The 16,211-nt window shown below is 51.5% G+C and overlaps 1 protein-coding gene across 2 annotated transcripts in view; it reads right to left on the reverse strand.

Annotated features, from left to right (window-relative positions):
- Positions 1-504: 504 nt before the first annotated feature.
- EXOC3 (exocyst complex component 3) overlaps positions 505-16,211 on the reverse strand; it is a 34,246-nt gene continuing 18,539 nt past the window's right edge. For both annotated transcript variants that reach the window (XM_074387664.1, XM_010343076.3), the window contains exons 5-13: positions 12,064-12,181; positions 11,000-11,125; positions 8,746-8,846; positions 5,437-5,547; positions 5,206-5,356; positions 3,677-3,799; positions 2,937-3,098; positions 2,427-2,554; positions 505-1,476 (exon numbers count right to left, since the gene is read on the reverse strand). In XM_074387664.1, the coding sequence (XP_074243765.1) occupies positions 1,305-1,476; positions 2,427-2,554; positions 2,937-3,098; positions 3,677-3,799; positions 5,206-5,356; positions 5,437-5,547; positions 8,746-8,846; positions 11,000-11,125; positions 12,064-12,181 (1,192 nt within the window). In that variant the 3' untranslated portion in view covers positions 505-1,304. The remainder of the gene's footprint in view (positions 1,477-2,426; positions 2,555-2,936; positions 3,099-3,676; positions 3,800-5,205; positions 5,357-5,436; positions 5,548-8,745; positions 8,847-10,999; positions 11,126-12,063; positions 12,182-16,211) is intronic.

Below are 16,211 nucleotides of genomic sequence, written 5' to 3' on the forward strand. Positions count from 1 at the left end.
AGCACCAGGACCAAGCGCTCCCTGCTCATCCTGGAATAACTCCCCTCTTCTTTTTACTGAGGCAGAATCGCGCTCTGTCGCCCAGGCTGGAGTGCAGTGGTGCGTGCGATCCTGGCTCACTGCAACGTCCGCCTCCCGGGTTCAAGCAATTCTCTTGCCTCAGCCTCCCGAGTAGCTGGAAGTACAGGCATGCACCACCACACCTGGCTAATACTGTATTTTTAGTAGAAATGGGGTTTCACCATGTTGACCAGGCTGGTCTCAGACTCCTGATCTCAAATGATCCACCCACTTCAGCCTCTCAAATTGCTGGGATTACAGGTGTGAGCCACCGCACCCGGCCTCTGGGGTAATTCCCTTAATTAGCTTTGGATGAAATTAAAGACTAACGTACAAAACAATGCTACCATGGAAGGCAGATGCTGTAAAGAGATGGATACATTTTGGAAAAGAGAATTTAAAGGAGTCCATATCAGGAAAAGCATGATACACAGGTCTTGAAAATGTACTCCAAGGAAATATTCACTTTTATATTTGCTTTTACCAAAATTTACACTCCTGCCATTGCTCATCTACCAGGCATGGCTGACCTAGCCGGCACTACCCAGTGCCAGAGGTCTGCTCACCTGGGGGTGGGGACAGGGCTTGCTGGGCGCAGCAGGCCAGTGTCTCATCTCTCAAGGACCCAAGGAGTGAGGCTGGGATGTCAGAAGGGGACAAGCTGGCTGAGAGCAGACTTTTACTTCTGTAATTGACACAGTTCCTGGGCAATGCTGGATCAGTAGTCAGGAAACCTTAACTGGAAAGAGAGTGCGTGGCGTTTTCATTTCTCTGAGGAAGCAGAGACTTTAATTAGCTGACAGAGTTCCGAGTACTGACAGCAGGTGGGGTGCGGTGAAGGTCCAGGGAGGAGGGAGGGCCATGGAGGTACACGTCCCGTGCGCCCCCCACACCTTCAGCAATGGCAACAAGCCAGCGCCCGAGACGGGCTGTGCACCCAGGGCTTTTACAGCAGAGCGAGGGGCCTCTGCACGCGGCTCACTCCACACGTACCCAGTGCATCACCTGGCGCCGAAGGACAGGCCGCAGCTGAAACCAGCATGGGTGGCCAAGGAGAGCAATCAGCTTTACTGCGCTTCTGAGGGTAGGGTCGGGGTTGCAGAGGGGTGAAGGCCAGGCTGGTGGAGGCTGCTGCATTTCTGAGGACGGGGACAGGGCTGTGGAGGGCGTGCAGGGTGAGGCTTTACTGTGTTTCTGAGGGTGGAGCCTGGGGCTGTGGAGGGCACAAGCCAGGCCAGTGGAGGCTACTTGAGCAGCTTGGCCACGTTCAGGCTGGGCACCATGATGTCCTTGAAGAGGGGCATGTAGCTGGGGCTGGCCTGTGCTGGGCCCTGCTCCAGGGTCTCCATGATGGTTTGCTTCATGTCACGGCTGGTGTCCCCGCGAACAGCCAGCAGCGCACCGATGTGGTCGTCCCTGGGGATGGAGAGACGTCGGCCTGCGCCCGCCTAGCACCCCCTCATGCGCCACGCTACTGGGCGCTCACAGCCTCACCACCCAGCCCACAGAACACAGTGGGTGAGGACAGCTGCAGACAGATGGCACCTCTCCTCTTCAAGGGAGACAAGCCTGCATTTTCTTCTTACTCTGTCTTTGCTCAGAAAGCTTTTTCAACATCGATTTTATAAATCTTTGTTCCAGTCCAACCAGAGCAGAGACCCTGAAGAGCTCAGGACCCCGCTCTCCATATTTAACCAGAAATGGCAGCAAGATGATGGGACGGAAGTGGGCAGCTGCAGCCGTGGAGATGGCCCTATGGAAGTGGCAGGTGCCCTGGAACAGGGGCTGCAAAGGCCGCCTGGGGCCTGGGGACAGCATGGCAGGTGGCAGCATGTATGGGCCCCCTTCCCTGGAGTGTGGGTCTAGCACGGCGGGTGGGGGTGTGTATGGGTCCCCCTCCCTGGGGCCTGGGGCCAGTATGGTGGGGCGGGGGCGTGCATGGGCCCTCTTCCCTGGGCCTGGCACTGGGACTCCCTGCAATCACGTCCTCGGAGGGCATCCTGTCCTGTCCAAGTGGCACTTGGACCCTCCTGAGTCCACCATAAGCACAGAGGAAACGTCCTAAACTGGCCCGCCACAGGCCAAACCTGCCCCACCACACACAGCAGAGTCACAGCCCTGCCCCCACAGCCCTGCTGCCCGGCCTGGGTGTGTCCCGGAGTTCTGCCCACCCACAGGCAGCCCAGGCTGGACGGGAGGCAGCACAGGGCCGCTCTGCGCCTCACACATGCCCTGCTGTGCCCCGCCTGAATGCCTGCCCTGCTGCAGGGCCAAGCTTGTGAGCCACAACCCTCCACCTGTCCAGCAACAGGAGGAAGGACCCACCGTCCCACTCCAGGATTCCAAGGCAGGCGTGTGTCCCTTACCTGATGTCCGGATACTTGCTGACCAGAGTGGAGACTTCCAGGTAGAGCAGAGAAGGGTCTGTCAGCTTGATCACCTCAGCTACGGCGACGATGGTGTCACAGTACCCGTCCGCGTCTTCCCCAAACCCCTGGCAGGCAGCAGGAATGTGAGGAGCCGCCTCGGCTGTCCTCCCGCTGGAGTGGCTGGACTCTGGCTGAGCCCCTTCCTGACTGGGCACCTCCCTCTTCCCCTGACCCTCAGGATTGACTCTGAAACCTTGGTGATGGGACAGGGGCCTGGGGTGAGCAGCAAGTCAGTGGGAGGTGACCAGCAGGGAGCTGTGGGCAGCCCGGAAGCCTGGCACCCGGCACTGCGAGCGCGTCTGCCCCGCCTGCCCCAGTCATTCGTGTCCGACCACAAGGTCGGGCAGCATCTGGACTCGGGCTCCCTGCCGGACAAACACAAGATGGACTCTGATCTGCTGGCCTAAAAGTCCCCGGGCTCCACACCAGCGCTGGGGAGACACTCACGGACGCCAGCTTCCGGAACAGGAAGCGCAGCTGCTCCGCCTCCCTGACCATCTTCTCCGCACCCTCCTTGCGCTCCTCAGGGCTCCGGAAGGAAATGCGCTTCTGCATGACGGCCCGCAGGTACTCCACCACCACACGCCGGTGTGCCTCAGCCGTCATCCTCTGCAGAGAAACACGCCGTCGGCCACAGGCCCCACAGCTCTAGCACCACGAGCGCTTTCATTTAAACCCAGGCCACAGCTCCCAGCTCCTCTTTGCCCTGCCACAGCTGTGGGCATCTCAGCACAGAGGAGGAGCAGGAGCTCAGTGCGGGAACAGTGACCACGACTGGGACCCTGCAGCAGGCCAGCTCCGGGCCCAGCAGGACAGGCGCATCACGGGCCGCACAGCTGCACTCGGCCCACAGACAGGGCCTGGAACACTGGCAGGCACTCTGGAAGAAAGAGAACCTGGACTCGCGGCAGAAAAGAAACCCCTGGAGCAGCACGGAGTGAGAGGAAGGGCAAGAAGCTAAGATGGGTCACGGGGGCCTGTCCAGGAACCACGGATCCCTCCACCTCCGTGGGCGCCACGGAGCCCCGAACCAGGGAGGCGGCGACTGCAGGCCTCTTGCCTCTCTTGGGCTGACAGGACAAGAGACTGTTTCATTTCCACGGAGGACCTCCCTGGGTGCCGAATTCTGAGCAGGGTGCGAGGTGAGCCTAGCGTGAAGGTGACTCGGGGACTAGGTCCCATCTTACCTTCTTATACAGCTTTTTAATTTTGGCAAAGTCGTTGAAATAGTCTTCCACGGTGACACAGATAATGTCTACAGCGTTTGATCCTAATAGCCATTTCTTCGTCATCAGTTCATTCAGATGTTGCTGAAAAGCAGAAACAGATCGTAGCACTCACCACCTCAACGTCCCACGAGGTTGAGTTTGTGCGTGGAGAGGCACTTCCGAGCGTCTTCAAACTGCTTTTGCAATTACAACAGCATGTGTACTCAGGTAAAAATTCGATTATATAATCTGCAAATGTGTACTCTAAGTATAGGAGATTTATACTATAATTTCTGTGATGAGCTTCGCAAAATGACGTGTTAAAGGTGGAAGCATCTGTGCATGGATGCATTTTACCTTTAATGGCTACATAGACTTATCACATTTATTTGCCCAATTCTCTGAGGGACATTTAAATTTTTTTCACGTTGCAGTGATAATGCAACAGTGAATCTGTATAATTCTGATGAAATTCCTTAAAGTTGACTTTTTCAGTCAAAACATATAAAAATTAAAACTCCTGTGGTTGTATATCCAAACTGCCCTCCAAAACCCAGACCAGTTTGGGCCGACACAGAATACAAAAGCCCCTTTCTCCCGCGCCCTCCACAGCCCCGAGTGGCACCCATGTCTCTGGTTCCTGCCGTCCCGAGGGGCAGACCCTGTTCTGCCGTCATTCTTTGAGGATAAGATTGGGCATCTAGTTTCATCTTGAGGACACTGGTGTTGCTGTTTCTATGAAGTGGCCATTCATGTCCTTTGTCCATTTTTCTATATATTCTTTTTAAATTTTGAAATAATTTCAAATGTAACTATTTCCTTCTTGCTAAGTCATTTTGTGAAAAGTACAAGTGTCTGCCACTTTGGTGACACTTCCAAGCGCATTTCTGTTCTCCTGCACAACCAGATGCTGATGAAGCCAGCAACCAATCCCACCACCTATCCCCGGAACCCCTTTCCAGCAGGGCCCCCAGATGGCCATGGCCTTATTTTTAAAATATATTCTGATTTCTGCCAATACATCTAAATCATGCTAAACCATCTTTGTATTTCTGAAATAATCCCTACATTTCATGGTAGGTTTTGCCTTTGATACACTGTTAAATTCACTTTATTAATATTTTTGTTTGCGTGTGTTTGTCTGTATTAGAAAGCGAACCGATCTATGTGAGGTGGTGTGTGTGCACACTCGCACACTCTCAATTTGGCTTTTGGACAGGTCCCTACCTAATTGTTTCTATTTTGTAATCCACTAAATTGTCTGATGTCTTTACTACTTACTGGTTGCATCTACTGAGTTATGTGCATAAGAAGGACCCTGCATCATAGGAAGCACGCAGCGTCATGGAAAATGGAGGTGCTTAAGCGACTTAACCTGAATGCAAGGGCACAGCCCAGCTCCCGGGATGGCATCCACACGGTACAGTTTATAGCCCGTGTCCCGGAGGGCAGTGAGGAAGCCCCATGCGTCGGCCCCAGAAACGGCAGGAGGAAAGAGCCAGGCACACCTCCAGGTCCAGGAAGACCTCCTCCAGCAAGCCACTGCAGCCCTCCTTCGCGATGGCGTCTAAAATCCCGTCCATGTTTGGCTGGCTCAGAGACACACCCTCTTCCACGTCATTCTTTAAATACTTTCTTTTTAAACTGACTATGGATTCTCTGCAAGGAAACAGTTCAGGTTCAACACGGCAGCCGGGCCCGCCCCTCCACCACTCTCCCGCTGGCGCCCGGCCGCTCACTTGAAGGTCTGGCAGTTGTTGATGATGGCGATCATGTACTGCACGTAGCACTGCGGGTGCTGCCGGTTCCTCAGGTGCTCTTCTTTATACAGCTGCGCTTCGTCTTTGTATCTGAGGACAGGCGGACTCCAGTCAGACGGCACCAAGGCCCACAGCATGCTGACATTGTGCCCTGCCTGAAATTTCACATCACTAACGTCTGACCGGGTGAGCCTCTAAAAATAACACAATCTCTAGATGATCCACACTAACGGAAGGACAGAGAGGCTGATCGCTTTAAATGGATTATTAAAAAATGACTTCACCTGAGGCTTTAAGATATGGCTCGTGAGGCGGCTGAGGCAGGAGGACCGCCCGAGCCCAGGAGTGAGCTAGTGAGGCACCACTGCGCTCCAGCGTGGCCAACCTCATGAGACCTTGTCTCTTAAAAACAATTAAAAAATATAAAAATGTTGAGGAGTTGATAAAAAATAACTGAAAAAAGGAAAAAGAAAAAATATGGTTCAGATGCTGACTGTAAAAATATACAACATATTTGATTGTGAGGAATTAGAAAAGCATTATTTTATTTACTATACAGTTCACCTAGAAACTCATAGTGTCAGGAACATCACCGCAGGTCAGGGAAAACGTCCCTCTCAGAAACTGTCCCTGAAGCAATCCAATTAAAGATAGACACCTGAAATCTCAGGAACACAGACTACTGCAACAGCAACACACACTATTTCTAAACCGACTGTGGAGATTCTCAAGCACATGCAAGTGAGAGAACTGTGCAACAAAAACCGTTTCTAGTTTTAAGAGATGTTAAGAAAGGAGCAAAATGAAAACTGGCAATTAAAGGAAAATAACTTCACATTTCTGTCCAAAGTGTGGTTCAGTTAATCAAAAAGCTGAGGGTGACCAGGAAACATTCTCTTTATAGAAGAATCTAACCTCATAAATGACACTGACCTCTGAAGAAACAAACTCTCAGACCAAAAGTCCCATGGACAGACAGCCTCTAGAGACTTGGCCATGACCCCTGTGGATGGAGGGCCAGTGGGGGTGAACCCTGTGGATGGAGGGCCAGTGAGGCTGACCCCTGTGGATGGACGGCCAGTGGGGGTGACCCCTGTGGATGGACGGCCAGTGGGGGTGACCCCTGTGGATGGAGGGCCACTGGGGGTGACCCTGTGGATGGACGGCCAGTGGGGCTGACCCCTGTGGATGGACGGCCAGTGGGGGTGACCCTGTGGATGGAGGGCCAGTGGGGGTGACCCCTGTGGATGAAGGGCCAGTGGGGCTGACTCCTGTGGATGGAGGGCCAGTGGGGATGACCCCTGTGGATGGACGGCCAGTAGGGGTGACCCCTGTGGATGGAGGGCCAGTGGGGGTGACCCCTGTGGATGGAGGGCCAGTGGGGGTGACCCCTGTGGATGGACGGCCAGTGGGGGTGACCTCTGTGGATGAAGGGCCAGTGGGGTTGACCCCTGTGGATGGCCAGTGGGGCTGACCCCTGTGGATGGTCAGTGGGGGTGACCCCTGTGGATGGAGGGCCAGTGGGGGTGACCCCTGTGGATGGATGGCCAGTGGGGATGACCCCTGTGGATGGAGGGCCAGTGGGGGTGACCCTGTGGATGAAGGGCCAGTGGGGCTGATCCCTGTGGATGGAGGGTCAGTGGGGGTGACCCCTCTGGATGGACGGCCAGTGGGGGTGACCCCTCTGGATGGACGGCCAGTGGGGGTGACCCCTGTGGATGGAGGGCCAGTAAGGTTGACCCCTGTGGATGGATGGCCAGTGGGGGTGACCCCTGTGGATAAGCGGCCAGTGGGGGTGACCCCTGTGGATGGAGGGCCAGTGGGGGTGACCCCTGTGGATGGACGGCCAGTGGGGATGACCCCTGTGGATGGACGGCCAGTAGGGCTGACCCCTGTGGATGGATGGCCAGTGGGGGTGACCCCTGTGGATGGACGGCCAGTGGGGCTGATCCCTGTGGATGGAGGGCCAGTGGGGGTGACCCCTGTGGATGGACGGCCAGTGGGGGTGACCCCTGTGGATGAAGGGCCAGTGGGGGTGACCCCTGTGGATGGATGGCCAGTGGGGCTGATCCCTGTGGATGGAGGGGCCAGTGGGGGTGACCCCTGTGGATGGATGGCCAGTGGGGCTGATCCCTGTGGATGGAGGGCCAGTGGGGGTGACCGCTGTGGATAAGCGGCCAGTGGGGGTGACCGCTGTGGATAAGCGGCCAGTGGGAACTCGGCTAAGACTCGGCTAAGACCTCCATGGATGGATGGCAGAAGGGAACTCTGAGTGGGCGGCGTGGCTGTAGTACCTAAGCCCCCAGGACAGGACCTATGGCTGCCACGTCTCCTGATGTGCCACACTGTGGCGGCACACTTGCCAGTAAGTGGGATCCAAGCCTGCAGAGCCAACGTCTGGCTCGGAGCTGACGGCAGACTGAGGCCGAGGCCGAGGGACATCTCTCTACAGAGATCTACAAGCCAGCAGCTTACGAGGGAAGGGGCTGTTCTACTGAACCAGAGGCCTAGAGGAGCCCTAAGCCCTCATGCAATGCAGTCCAATCTGAGTGACAGCTATCAAAGACATACTTGAGATAAAACCCAAATGCAGACTCGGCGTCGGATGACCCCATGGAGTCACTGTGCATGTGCCTCTGACTTGATGGCAGGGCAGCGGCTGGAGAGGGTCACGGAGACCACACCACAGTGCCTGGGGTTTGCCTTAAGGTACTTCAGCAGAGAGCGAGCGGAATGGGCAGGGGAGAGCAGATCAGGCAAGGGGGCTTTGGAAGGGACGGCTTGTCGACTGCACGATGGGTGAACACAGTTTTTTAAACCATTTTTCCCATATCTACAGGTTTGAAAATCATCATCAAAAACTCATGGGGAGGGGGACGTGCAAGGTCATGGCCGCCTGGAAGGCTTCCACCAAGGGCACCCTCCCCACTGCGAAGTGAGCACTGCACCGGCAGTTGCCATCCCCACTCCCAGGAAGTTCAGAACAGACGACAGGAGAAGCCTGACTCCAGCAGAGTTGGTGTCATCCGGCACATCACTAAGGCCATCATAACCCACAGCTCTGGGAGCCCAAGGGGGCACGTGGTCCACTCAAGGGGCAGATGGTGCAAAAGCTCCGCTCCATCCCTTTGCGTTTCTAAAGAACACAGGGAGCAGACACGTGGGGAATCCACAGGCTTTTTTTTTTTTTTTTTTTTTTTTAATAAGCATAGTAGGATCAAGACATTTTTGCTTTTAATGTTTAAAAACGCTCAATTTGTGAATGAGCACACTGGCAAAAACACATACCTGCTCAGGAAGGAATTCATTTGCTGAAGACACAAAACTAGGACCTTTGTTTTCAAGTCTTCACTTATCTGAGCAGCAACTTGCAGATTCTGTTCAAACATCTAAAAATCGGAGAACTTATGAATTCTGATATAATCTTACAGGAGTATCCTAAGAGTGCAAGTTGGCTGTTATATAAAACTCCCATCTGCTAACTGGCAGTTAGGATAGTCCAAGTTCAGAGAAAAAAATGAAACCACTTGAATAAGAACAAAGTTAGTTTAAAAAAAGAACGAACAACTTTCTCACCTGGGAGAGTACCAAGTGAATCATTTCTTAATTACCTGCACACTGGTTTCTCCCAAGGGGGCTCCTGTCCTCACCCACGTGACTGAAGTTCTACTGTGTGGAGTAAGGCCTCGCAGGGAGATGGGGCCCTCAGGTGCCTGACTCACCTTCCCTGGCTCCCAGGCTCGTCATGATGCAGATTTCCTGAGAACCTGGACGTGGGGGTGCCAGGCCCTGCCATGAGCTGGACACAGGCAGAGGAAGGGCAAGGGGGCAGAGCTCACTGGGCTCTCCTCACACTGTTTCTCATGGCATCCGATTCCAAACAAAGGAAAGGGTTTGGAATAGCCTGTCAATAACTAATGGTATCATTCAGACAGAAATGTCTCCCACCAGCCCTCACCCCTGCCTGAGTGAGGATTCTAACACAACTGGGCTCCAACCCTCAGCAAGGCCACTCAAATTAAAAACATGATGCGTCAAAAGAAAAAAGAGCAGGAAAAACAGGACACGGGTGGGCGGCTGGACACCGGAAAGTGAATCCATGAAAAGAATATTCGTGGCTGTAACACCTAGAGGGGCTGGGCTCGGGGGTTGGAAAGTGAATCTGTGGTGAAAGCCCACGTGGGTGTTAAGCCTAGTGAGGGCTGGGCACTGGAAAGTGAATCCGTGGTAAGAACACACGTGGGTGTAACACCTAGTGAGACTCGGGTGTTAGAAAGTGAATCTGTGGTAAGAATGCACGTAGGTGTAACACGTAGTGAGGCTTGCACACTGGAAAGTGAATCCGTGGTAAGAACGCACGTGGGTCTAACGCCTAGTGAGTCTCGGACACTGGAAAGTGAATCTGTGGTAAGAACGCACGTGGGTGTAACGCCTAGTGAGACTCGGGTGTTAGAAAGTGAATCTGTGGTAAGAATGCACGTAGGTATAACACGTAGTGAGGCTTGCACACTGGAAAGTGAATCCGTGGTAAGAACGCACGTGGGTCTAACGCCTAGTGAGTCTCGGACACTGGAAAGTGAATCTGTGGTAAGAACGCACGTGGGTGTAACGCCTAGTGAGACTCGGGTGTTAGAAAGTGAATCTGTGGTAAGAACACACGTGGGCATAACACCTAGTGAGTCTCAGACAATGGAAAGTGAATCTGTGGTAATGCATGTGCTTGTAACGCCTAGTGAGGGTTGGGAAATGGAAAGTGAATCCGTGGTAAGAACGCACGTGGGCATAACACCTAGTGAGTCTTGGACACTGGAAAGTGAATCTGTGGTAAGAATGCACGTGGGTGTAACGCCTAGTGAGACTCGGGTGTTAGAAAGTGAATCTGTGGTAAGAATGCATGTGCTTGTAACGCCTAGTGAGGGTTGGGAAATGGAAAGTGAATCCGTGGTAAGAATGCACATGGGTGTAACCCCTAGTGAGGCTCGGGCACTGGAAAGTGAATCCGTGGTAAGAATGCAGGTAGCTCCAACACTTAGAACCCTGACTGATGAACAGGAAAGCAACTTAGAAAGCTAACAGATGCCTTGAACCGGGAGACGGAGGTTGCAGTGGGCTGAGATTGTACTAGTGCACTTCGGCCTGGGCAATGGAGTGAGACTCAGTCTCAAAAAAAAAAAGCTAATGGACGCTCCCCAAATCCACCTGTTTAGATTCAATATGTGCCATTTTCATGACAAATCCTGGACATCAACCAAACAAATTCTCATTTGAAAGTCGCACATAAATACCATATAATTAGGCTCTAGTCCAAACCCATAAAGTCTAGGTCAGAAAAGTAAAGTGGCCTTGGGCAAAACTATTTGGTAAGTACGATCCCAGGTTTCTGCAGCTCCAGAAGGAAAGAGACCCAGAGAGGAGACAACTTAGATGCACCAGGCAAGGCTCTCGATATGTTTCCCACACTGCGGATGAAGATCATTTAGTAAAACCTACGGTCCCACTATCCGCCTAAGAAATGGAACTGTGCCAACCCCTGTGGTGGTACCTGAAAGACAATGGCAGGGAGTGTGGTCTGGTAGTACCCGTCCTGGTCGGCTTCCGGCTCCGTCTCTTTCACCCAGTCTTTCTTGTCTGTCTCCAGCGCTTTCCGCAGCCAGGCGATGATGTTTGACTAAAGGAAGTTGAGCATCATGGAGAAGAGGGGAGAGGAGGAGAGAGGAGGGGAGGGGAGGAGGGAGAGGAGGGGAGGAGGGGAGGGGGGGAGGGGGGAGAGGAGGAGGGAGGGGAGGGGGAGGGGAGGGGGGAGGGGAGGGGAGAGCAGGCACCTGTGAGTCATGCCACTCGCCTGCTTGGCTGCCTGCACAGCTGCACAAACCACACACAGGGCACCAGAGTCCTCATTCACAAACAAGGACTCCAGAGCAGGGACCCATGAGCCACCCCCATGGAAGGCAGTGCCCACAGCAGCCTGCCCGGATTTAACTGGAACCCTTGGTATAGATAAAGAGGGAGAAGAAACTAGATGCTCTTTGGGCCACACCTCATGCTGGAGGACAAGGCTGTTGAGTCCCAAGTGCACAGAGAATGAGGCTGACCAGGTCCAGTCAGTCTGGTCAGGCCTGTTCCCCGTTCCCAGACTCGGCAACCGCAGCTCACGCCCCAGAAGACAGTGCTCCCTCCCCAGCTCCTGAGGACACCTCAGCATTCTGGTACAATGCTGCTTTGCCGTGTGGGCGCACCCCCGTCTAAGAGGCAGATCCTGCTGACCTCCTCCTCTCAACCGGACTTGCCCTTTGGTCCCTGACTGACCCCCCGACCCTGGGACTCAGAGCCGAGAGCGTGGCAGGTGCCACCACACACGGTTCGGACGTCCTGGGCCCTGGCCGGCCTGCAGGGGATGGCACAGGCTCATGCCTCCAGCAGGGACAAGCTTCGGATCCAGGCCCAGAGAAGGGGCACTCTCCTCCACTAGCCAACGGAGCAGCTGAGCAACGCACCCTAGGAAGTCCAGGCTAAGGCATTTCTCACCCTGCCTGCTGCCTGCTGCCAGGCCCACTTACTCATATGACCAGCACAGTGGCCTGTGGCACGCAAGCTGGCCCTACTCACAGTGAGCGTGGACATGTACGTGTCAAGCAGCTCAGAGACCACGTGTGGAGAAAGCAAAGGCTCCAGGGTGCCGATGTCCACTTCTGGGGCCAGCTCCACATTCCTCATCATCTCCGTGCTAAAGCAGAACCAAGAACAGGAGTGACACACCACGACAGACACAGAAGAGCATGCCCAAGTGTGTCGAGGCAGTTTCTCTTGACCCACGAATGTCCACCCACCACCCTGCCTGGAGACCTCTTGGTCACAGCTGGTCCACGGTTCAGGTGAAAGTGCAGGGCAGGGGCCGAGGGCTTTGGGGCCTCCGTGGCATCACCGCCCCCCCACCCCGGCTCCGAGACCACACGAGTCCCTCCAACCCCAGCCTCACCCTGCTGCACCAGCTTCACAAGGTGCTGGGGTTCAAATGCATTAGAGCCTTCCCCGTGAGGAAGACGTGTGTTCTGTTCACCGCGCCTCCAGAGCCAAGGCAGGGCCTGGCAAACAGGAGGCGCTGAATAAACAACGTGCTCAGTCAAAACGATGACCAGCACAGCCACGGGTGCCACGTCCACGGACTCAACCAACCACAGACTGAAAATATTCAGGAAAAACAAAAAAAAATAATAAAAAGATTTCAAAAATTACAGTACAACAACTATTTTCACGGCATTTACACTGTATTCGGTTTTCTAATCTAGAAATAATTTCTAGATTAGAGGAGATAGAGCCACATTACATGCAAACACTACACCCTTTCTTGTATCAAAGGGACTTGAGCTTCAGAGGATTCTGGTAGCCACGGGAGGTCCTGGAATCCATCCCCCTTGAGTGTGGAGGTCAGGTGTGCTGTAATTTGGAAACAAGCCACTGCAGTCAGCATCACCATGCTCTGCAGAGGATGGTGATGGAACACAGAATATAGGACGTTACTGATAAAAACGCACCGACAAGAACAGGCAAAACTACGGCCCGTCTGCTGTCCAGGTGGCAGGAAATAGCGCTACATTTCAGGAAACGTTTTCGTTAAAAAGCTAGTATCTGTGTATGAGATTGGGTTCTTTAAAGTCTACAGTTTGATAAACGTACTATGTACCCATAAAAATTAAAATCAAAAAGTTTTAAGACTAAGGTTTGACCACTCAAAAAATTCACATGCCTCATGCTATGTTCTCTAAATATATTCTCAGAATAACACTGAATAAAAGGAGAGGGCAGGAAGGCTGTCAGAGCCTATTTTTCTGGGGCACCCAATGGGGCACCAAGCAGCCTCAGTTGGCCCTCTCTTAGGTTAAGGGCCATTCCACTATCTATAAGAAATCTGAGGGTTTCCTGAGTGAAAAAGTGCTTCCTAAAATTCTGCATTTTATTTTATTTTTAAACAAAAACAAAAGAGAGGTTTGACCTGAGAAATGGAGACATCTCCAAAGTCCTAGAAGGAAACACCCCAGGGGAGGAGAAGGCCCAGCAGAAAGACCTTTGTTTCTCCGACCCCAGGTCCCACCAAGAAACCCAGGCTCTGGTGGTGGGTGGGCCTACCTGGACCTCACTCTCAAGCCACACTCTGGCTCTGCTGGGCTTCTAACTGGCCCTGGCTGCCCCTGGTCATCTTTATTTTCATAAGGATGATAGCAACACAAGTGTCCCTGGCTTCTGGGACGTCAAGGTCCAAGAATGGCGGTAGGCAGTGGATAGACCCCAATTTTCTGCCCAGGCCCAGCCTGGGATTCCTGGCTGGGGGCTTTGACCTGGCAGTTTGGCACCAGGGTGTATTGTGGGGATGCAGGTGGTGGCTTGAAATAGCCTTTGCAAAAATTGTGACAATGAAAGGAATCTGGCCCAACTGACTCTTTTTTTTTTTCTTTCTTTTTTAAAGGAAGAAAGAGAGAAGGAAATAATAATAATAATAAAATAAAATAAATTAAAGAAATAAAAGAGAATGAAGGAGAGGAAGAAAGAGGAAGAGGAAGAGGGAGAGAGAACGGGGGTGTTGCTTTATTGCCCAGGCTAGAATGCAGTCTAAAAATGGGTATGCCTATAACTGTGCTTAATATTAGAGATATAAAAAAAACGAGGGAAGAAAATAACAAGCAGCCAACCAGTATTTCATTTAAACCTGTAAGTAGGTGTGATGTGGTACTGATAAGAGTGTGTGTTTTGTGTATTTAAAGTGGAGAGTTCTATAAATGTTAATTGAGTTTACTTGTTCCGGATCTGAGTTCAAGTCCTGGATATAGTTGTTAATTTTCTGTCTCATTGATGTGTCTAATATTGATGTTGAAGTCTCCCACTATTATTGTGTGGGAGTCTAAGTCTCTTTATAAGTCTTATGTATCTGGGTATTCCTGTATTGGGTGCGTATATTTTTAGGATCTTTAGCTCTTCTTGTTGCATTGATCCTTTTATCATTATGTAATAGCCTCTTTGCTTCTTTTGATCTTTGTTGCTTTAAAGACTATTTTATCAGAGGCAAAAATTGCAACTCCTGCTTTTTATTTATTTTTGCTCTCCATTTGGTTGGTAAATCTTTCTTCATCCCTTTGTTTTGAGTCTTTGTGCATCCTTACATGTGAGATGTGTCTGGATGCAGCATATCGATGGGTTTTGGCTTTTTACCCAATTTGCCTGTCTGTGTCTTTGGATTGGGGGATTTAGTCGATTTAAATTTAGAATTAATAATAATCTATATAAGTTTAATACTACAATTTAATGTTAGCTGGCTGTTTTGCCCATTAGTTGATGTAAATTCTTGATTATGTAGATGCTCTTTACTTTTTGGTATTTTTTAGAAAGGCTGATACAGGTTGTTCCCTTCTACGTGTAGTGGTTCTTTCAGAAGCTCTTGTAAAGCAGGCCTGGTGGTGATGAAATCTCTGAGTGCTTGCTTGTTCGCAGAAGATTTTATTTTTCCTTCACTTATGAAGCTTAGTTTGGCTGGATGTAAAATTCTGGGTTGAAAGTTCTTTTTTTTTTTTTTTTTTTTTTTTTTTAGACGGAGTTTCGCTCTTGTTACCCAGGCTGGAGTGCAATGGCGGGATCTCGGCTCACCGCAACCTCCGCCTCCCGGGTTCAAGCAATTCTCCTGCCTCAGCCTCCTGAGTAGCTGGGATTATAGGCACGTGCCACCATGCCCAGCTAATTTTTTTTGTATTTTTAGTAGAGACGGGGTTTCACCATGTTGACCAGGATGGTCTCGATCTGTCGACCTCGTGATCCACCCGCCTCGGCCTCCCAAAGTGCTGGGATTACAGGCTTGAGCCACCACGCCCGGCGAAAGTTCTTTTCTTTAACGATGTTGAATATTGGCCCCCACTGTCTTCTGGTTTGTAGGGTTTCTGCTGAGAGATCTGCTGTGAGTCTGATAGGCTTTCCTTTGTGGGTAACCTGACCTTTCTCTGGCTACCCTCAGTATTTTCTCCTTCATTTCAACCCTGGTGAAGCTGGCGATTATGTGCCTTGAGGCTGGTCTTCTTAAGGAATATCTTTGTGGTGTTCTCTGTATTACCTGGAGTTGAATATTGTCCTGCCTTGCTAGGTTGGGAAAGTTTTCCTGAATAATATCCTGAAGCGTATTTTCCAGCTTGGATTGATTCTCTTCATTGCATTCAGGTACACCTATCAAATGTAGATTAGGTTTTTTCACATAGTCCCTTATTTCTTGGAGACTTTGCTCGTTCCTTTTTATCCTTTTTTCTCTAATCTTATCTTCTCATTTTATTTCATTAAGTTGGTCTTCGACCTCTGATATCTTTTCTTCTGCTTGATCAATTCGGCTGTTAAAACTTGTGCATACTTCGCGAAGTTCTCATGTTGTGTTTTTCAGCTCCGTTAATTCACTTATATTCCTCTCTAAATTGTGTATTCTTGCTAACATTTCGTCAAACCTTTTTTCAAAGTTCTTAGTTTCTTTGCATTGGGTTAGAACAAGTTCTTTTAACTCACAGAAGTTTCTTATCATCCACCTTTTGAAGCCTGCTTCTGTTAATGGAACACACTCGTTCTCCCATTGCTGATGAGGAACTGTTCCCTTGTTCCCTTGCTGATGAGGAACTGTGATCCCCTGTAGAGGGAGAGGCGTTCTGATTTTGGGTATTCTCAGCCTTTTTAGGCTGGTTTCTTCCCTTCGTTATAGATTTATCCATCTGTGGTCTTTATTATTACCGTCTTTA

The sequence above is a fragment of the Saimiri boliviensis genome, chromosome 1 (assembly GCF_048565385.1).
Source record: "Saimiri boliviensis isolate mSaiBol1 chromosome 1, mSaiBol1.pri, whole genome shotgun sequence".
NCBI lineage: Eukaryota > Metazoa > Chordata > Mammalia > Primates > Cebidae > Saimiri > Saimiri boliviensis.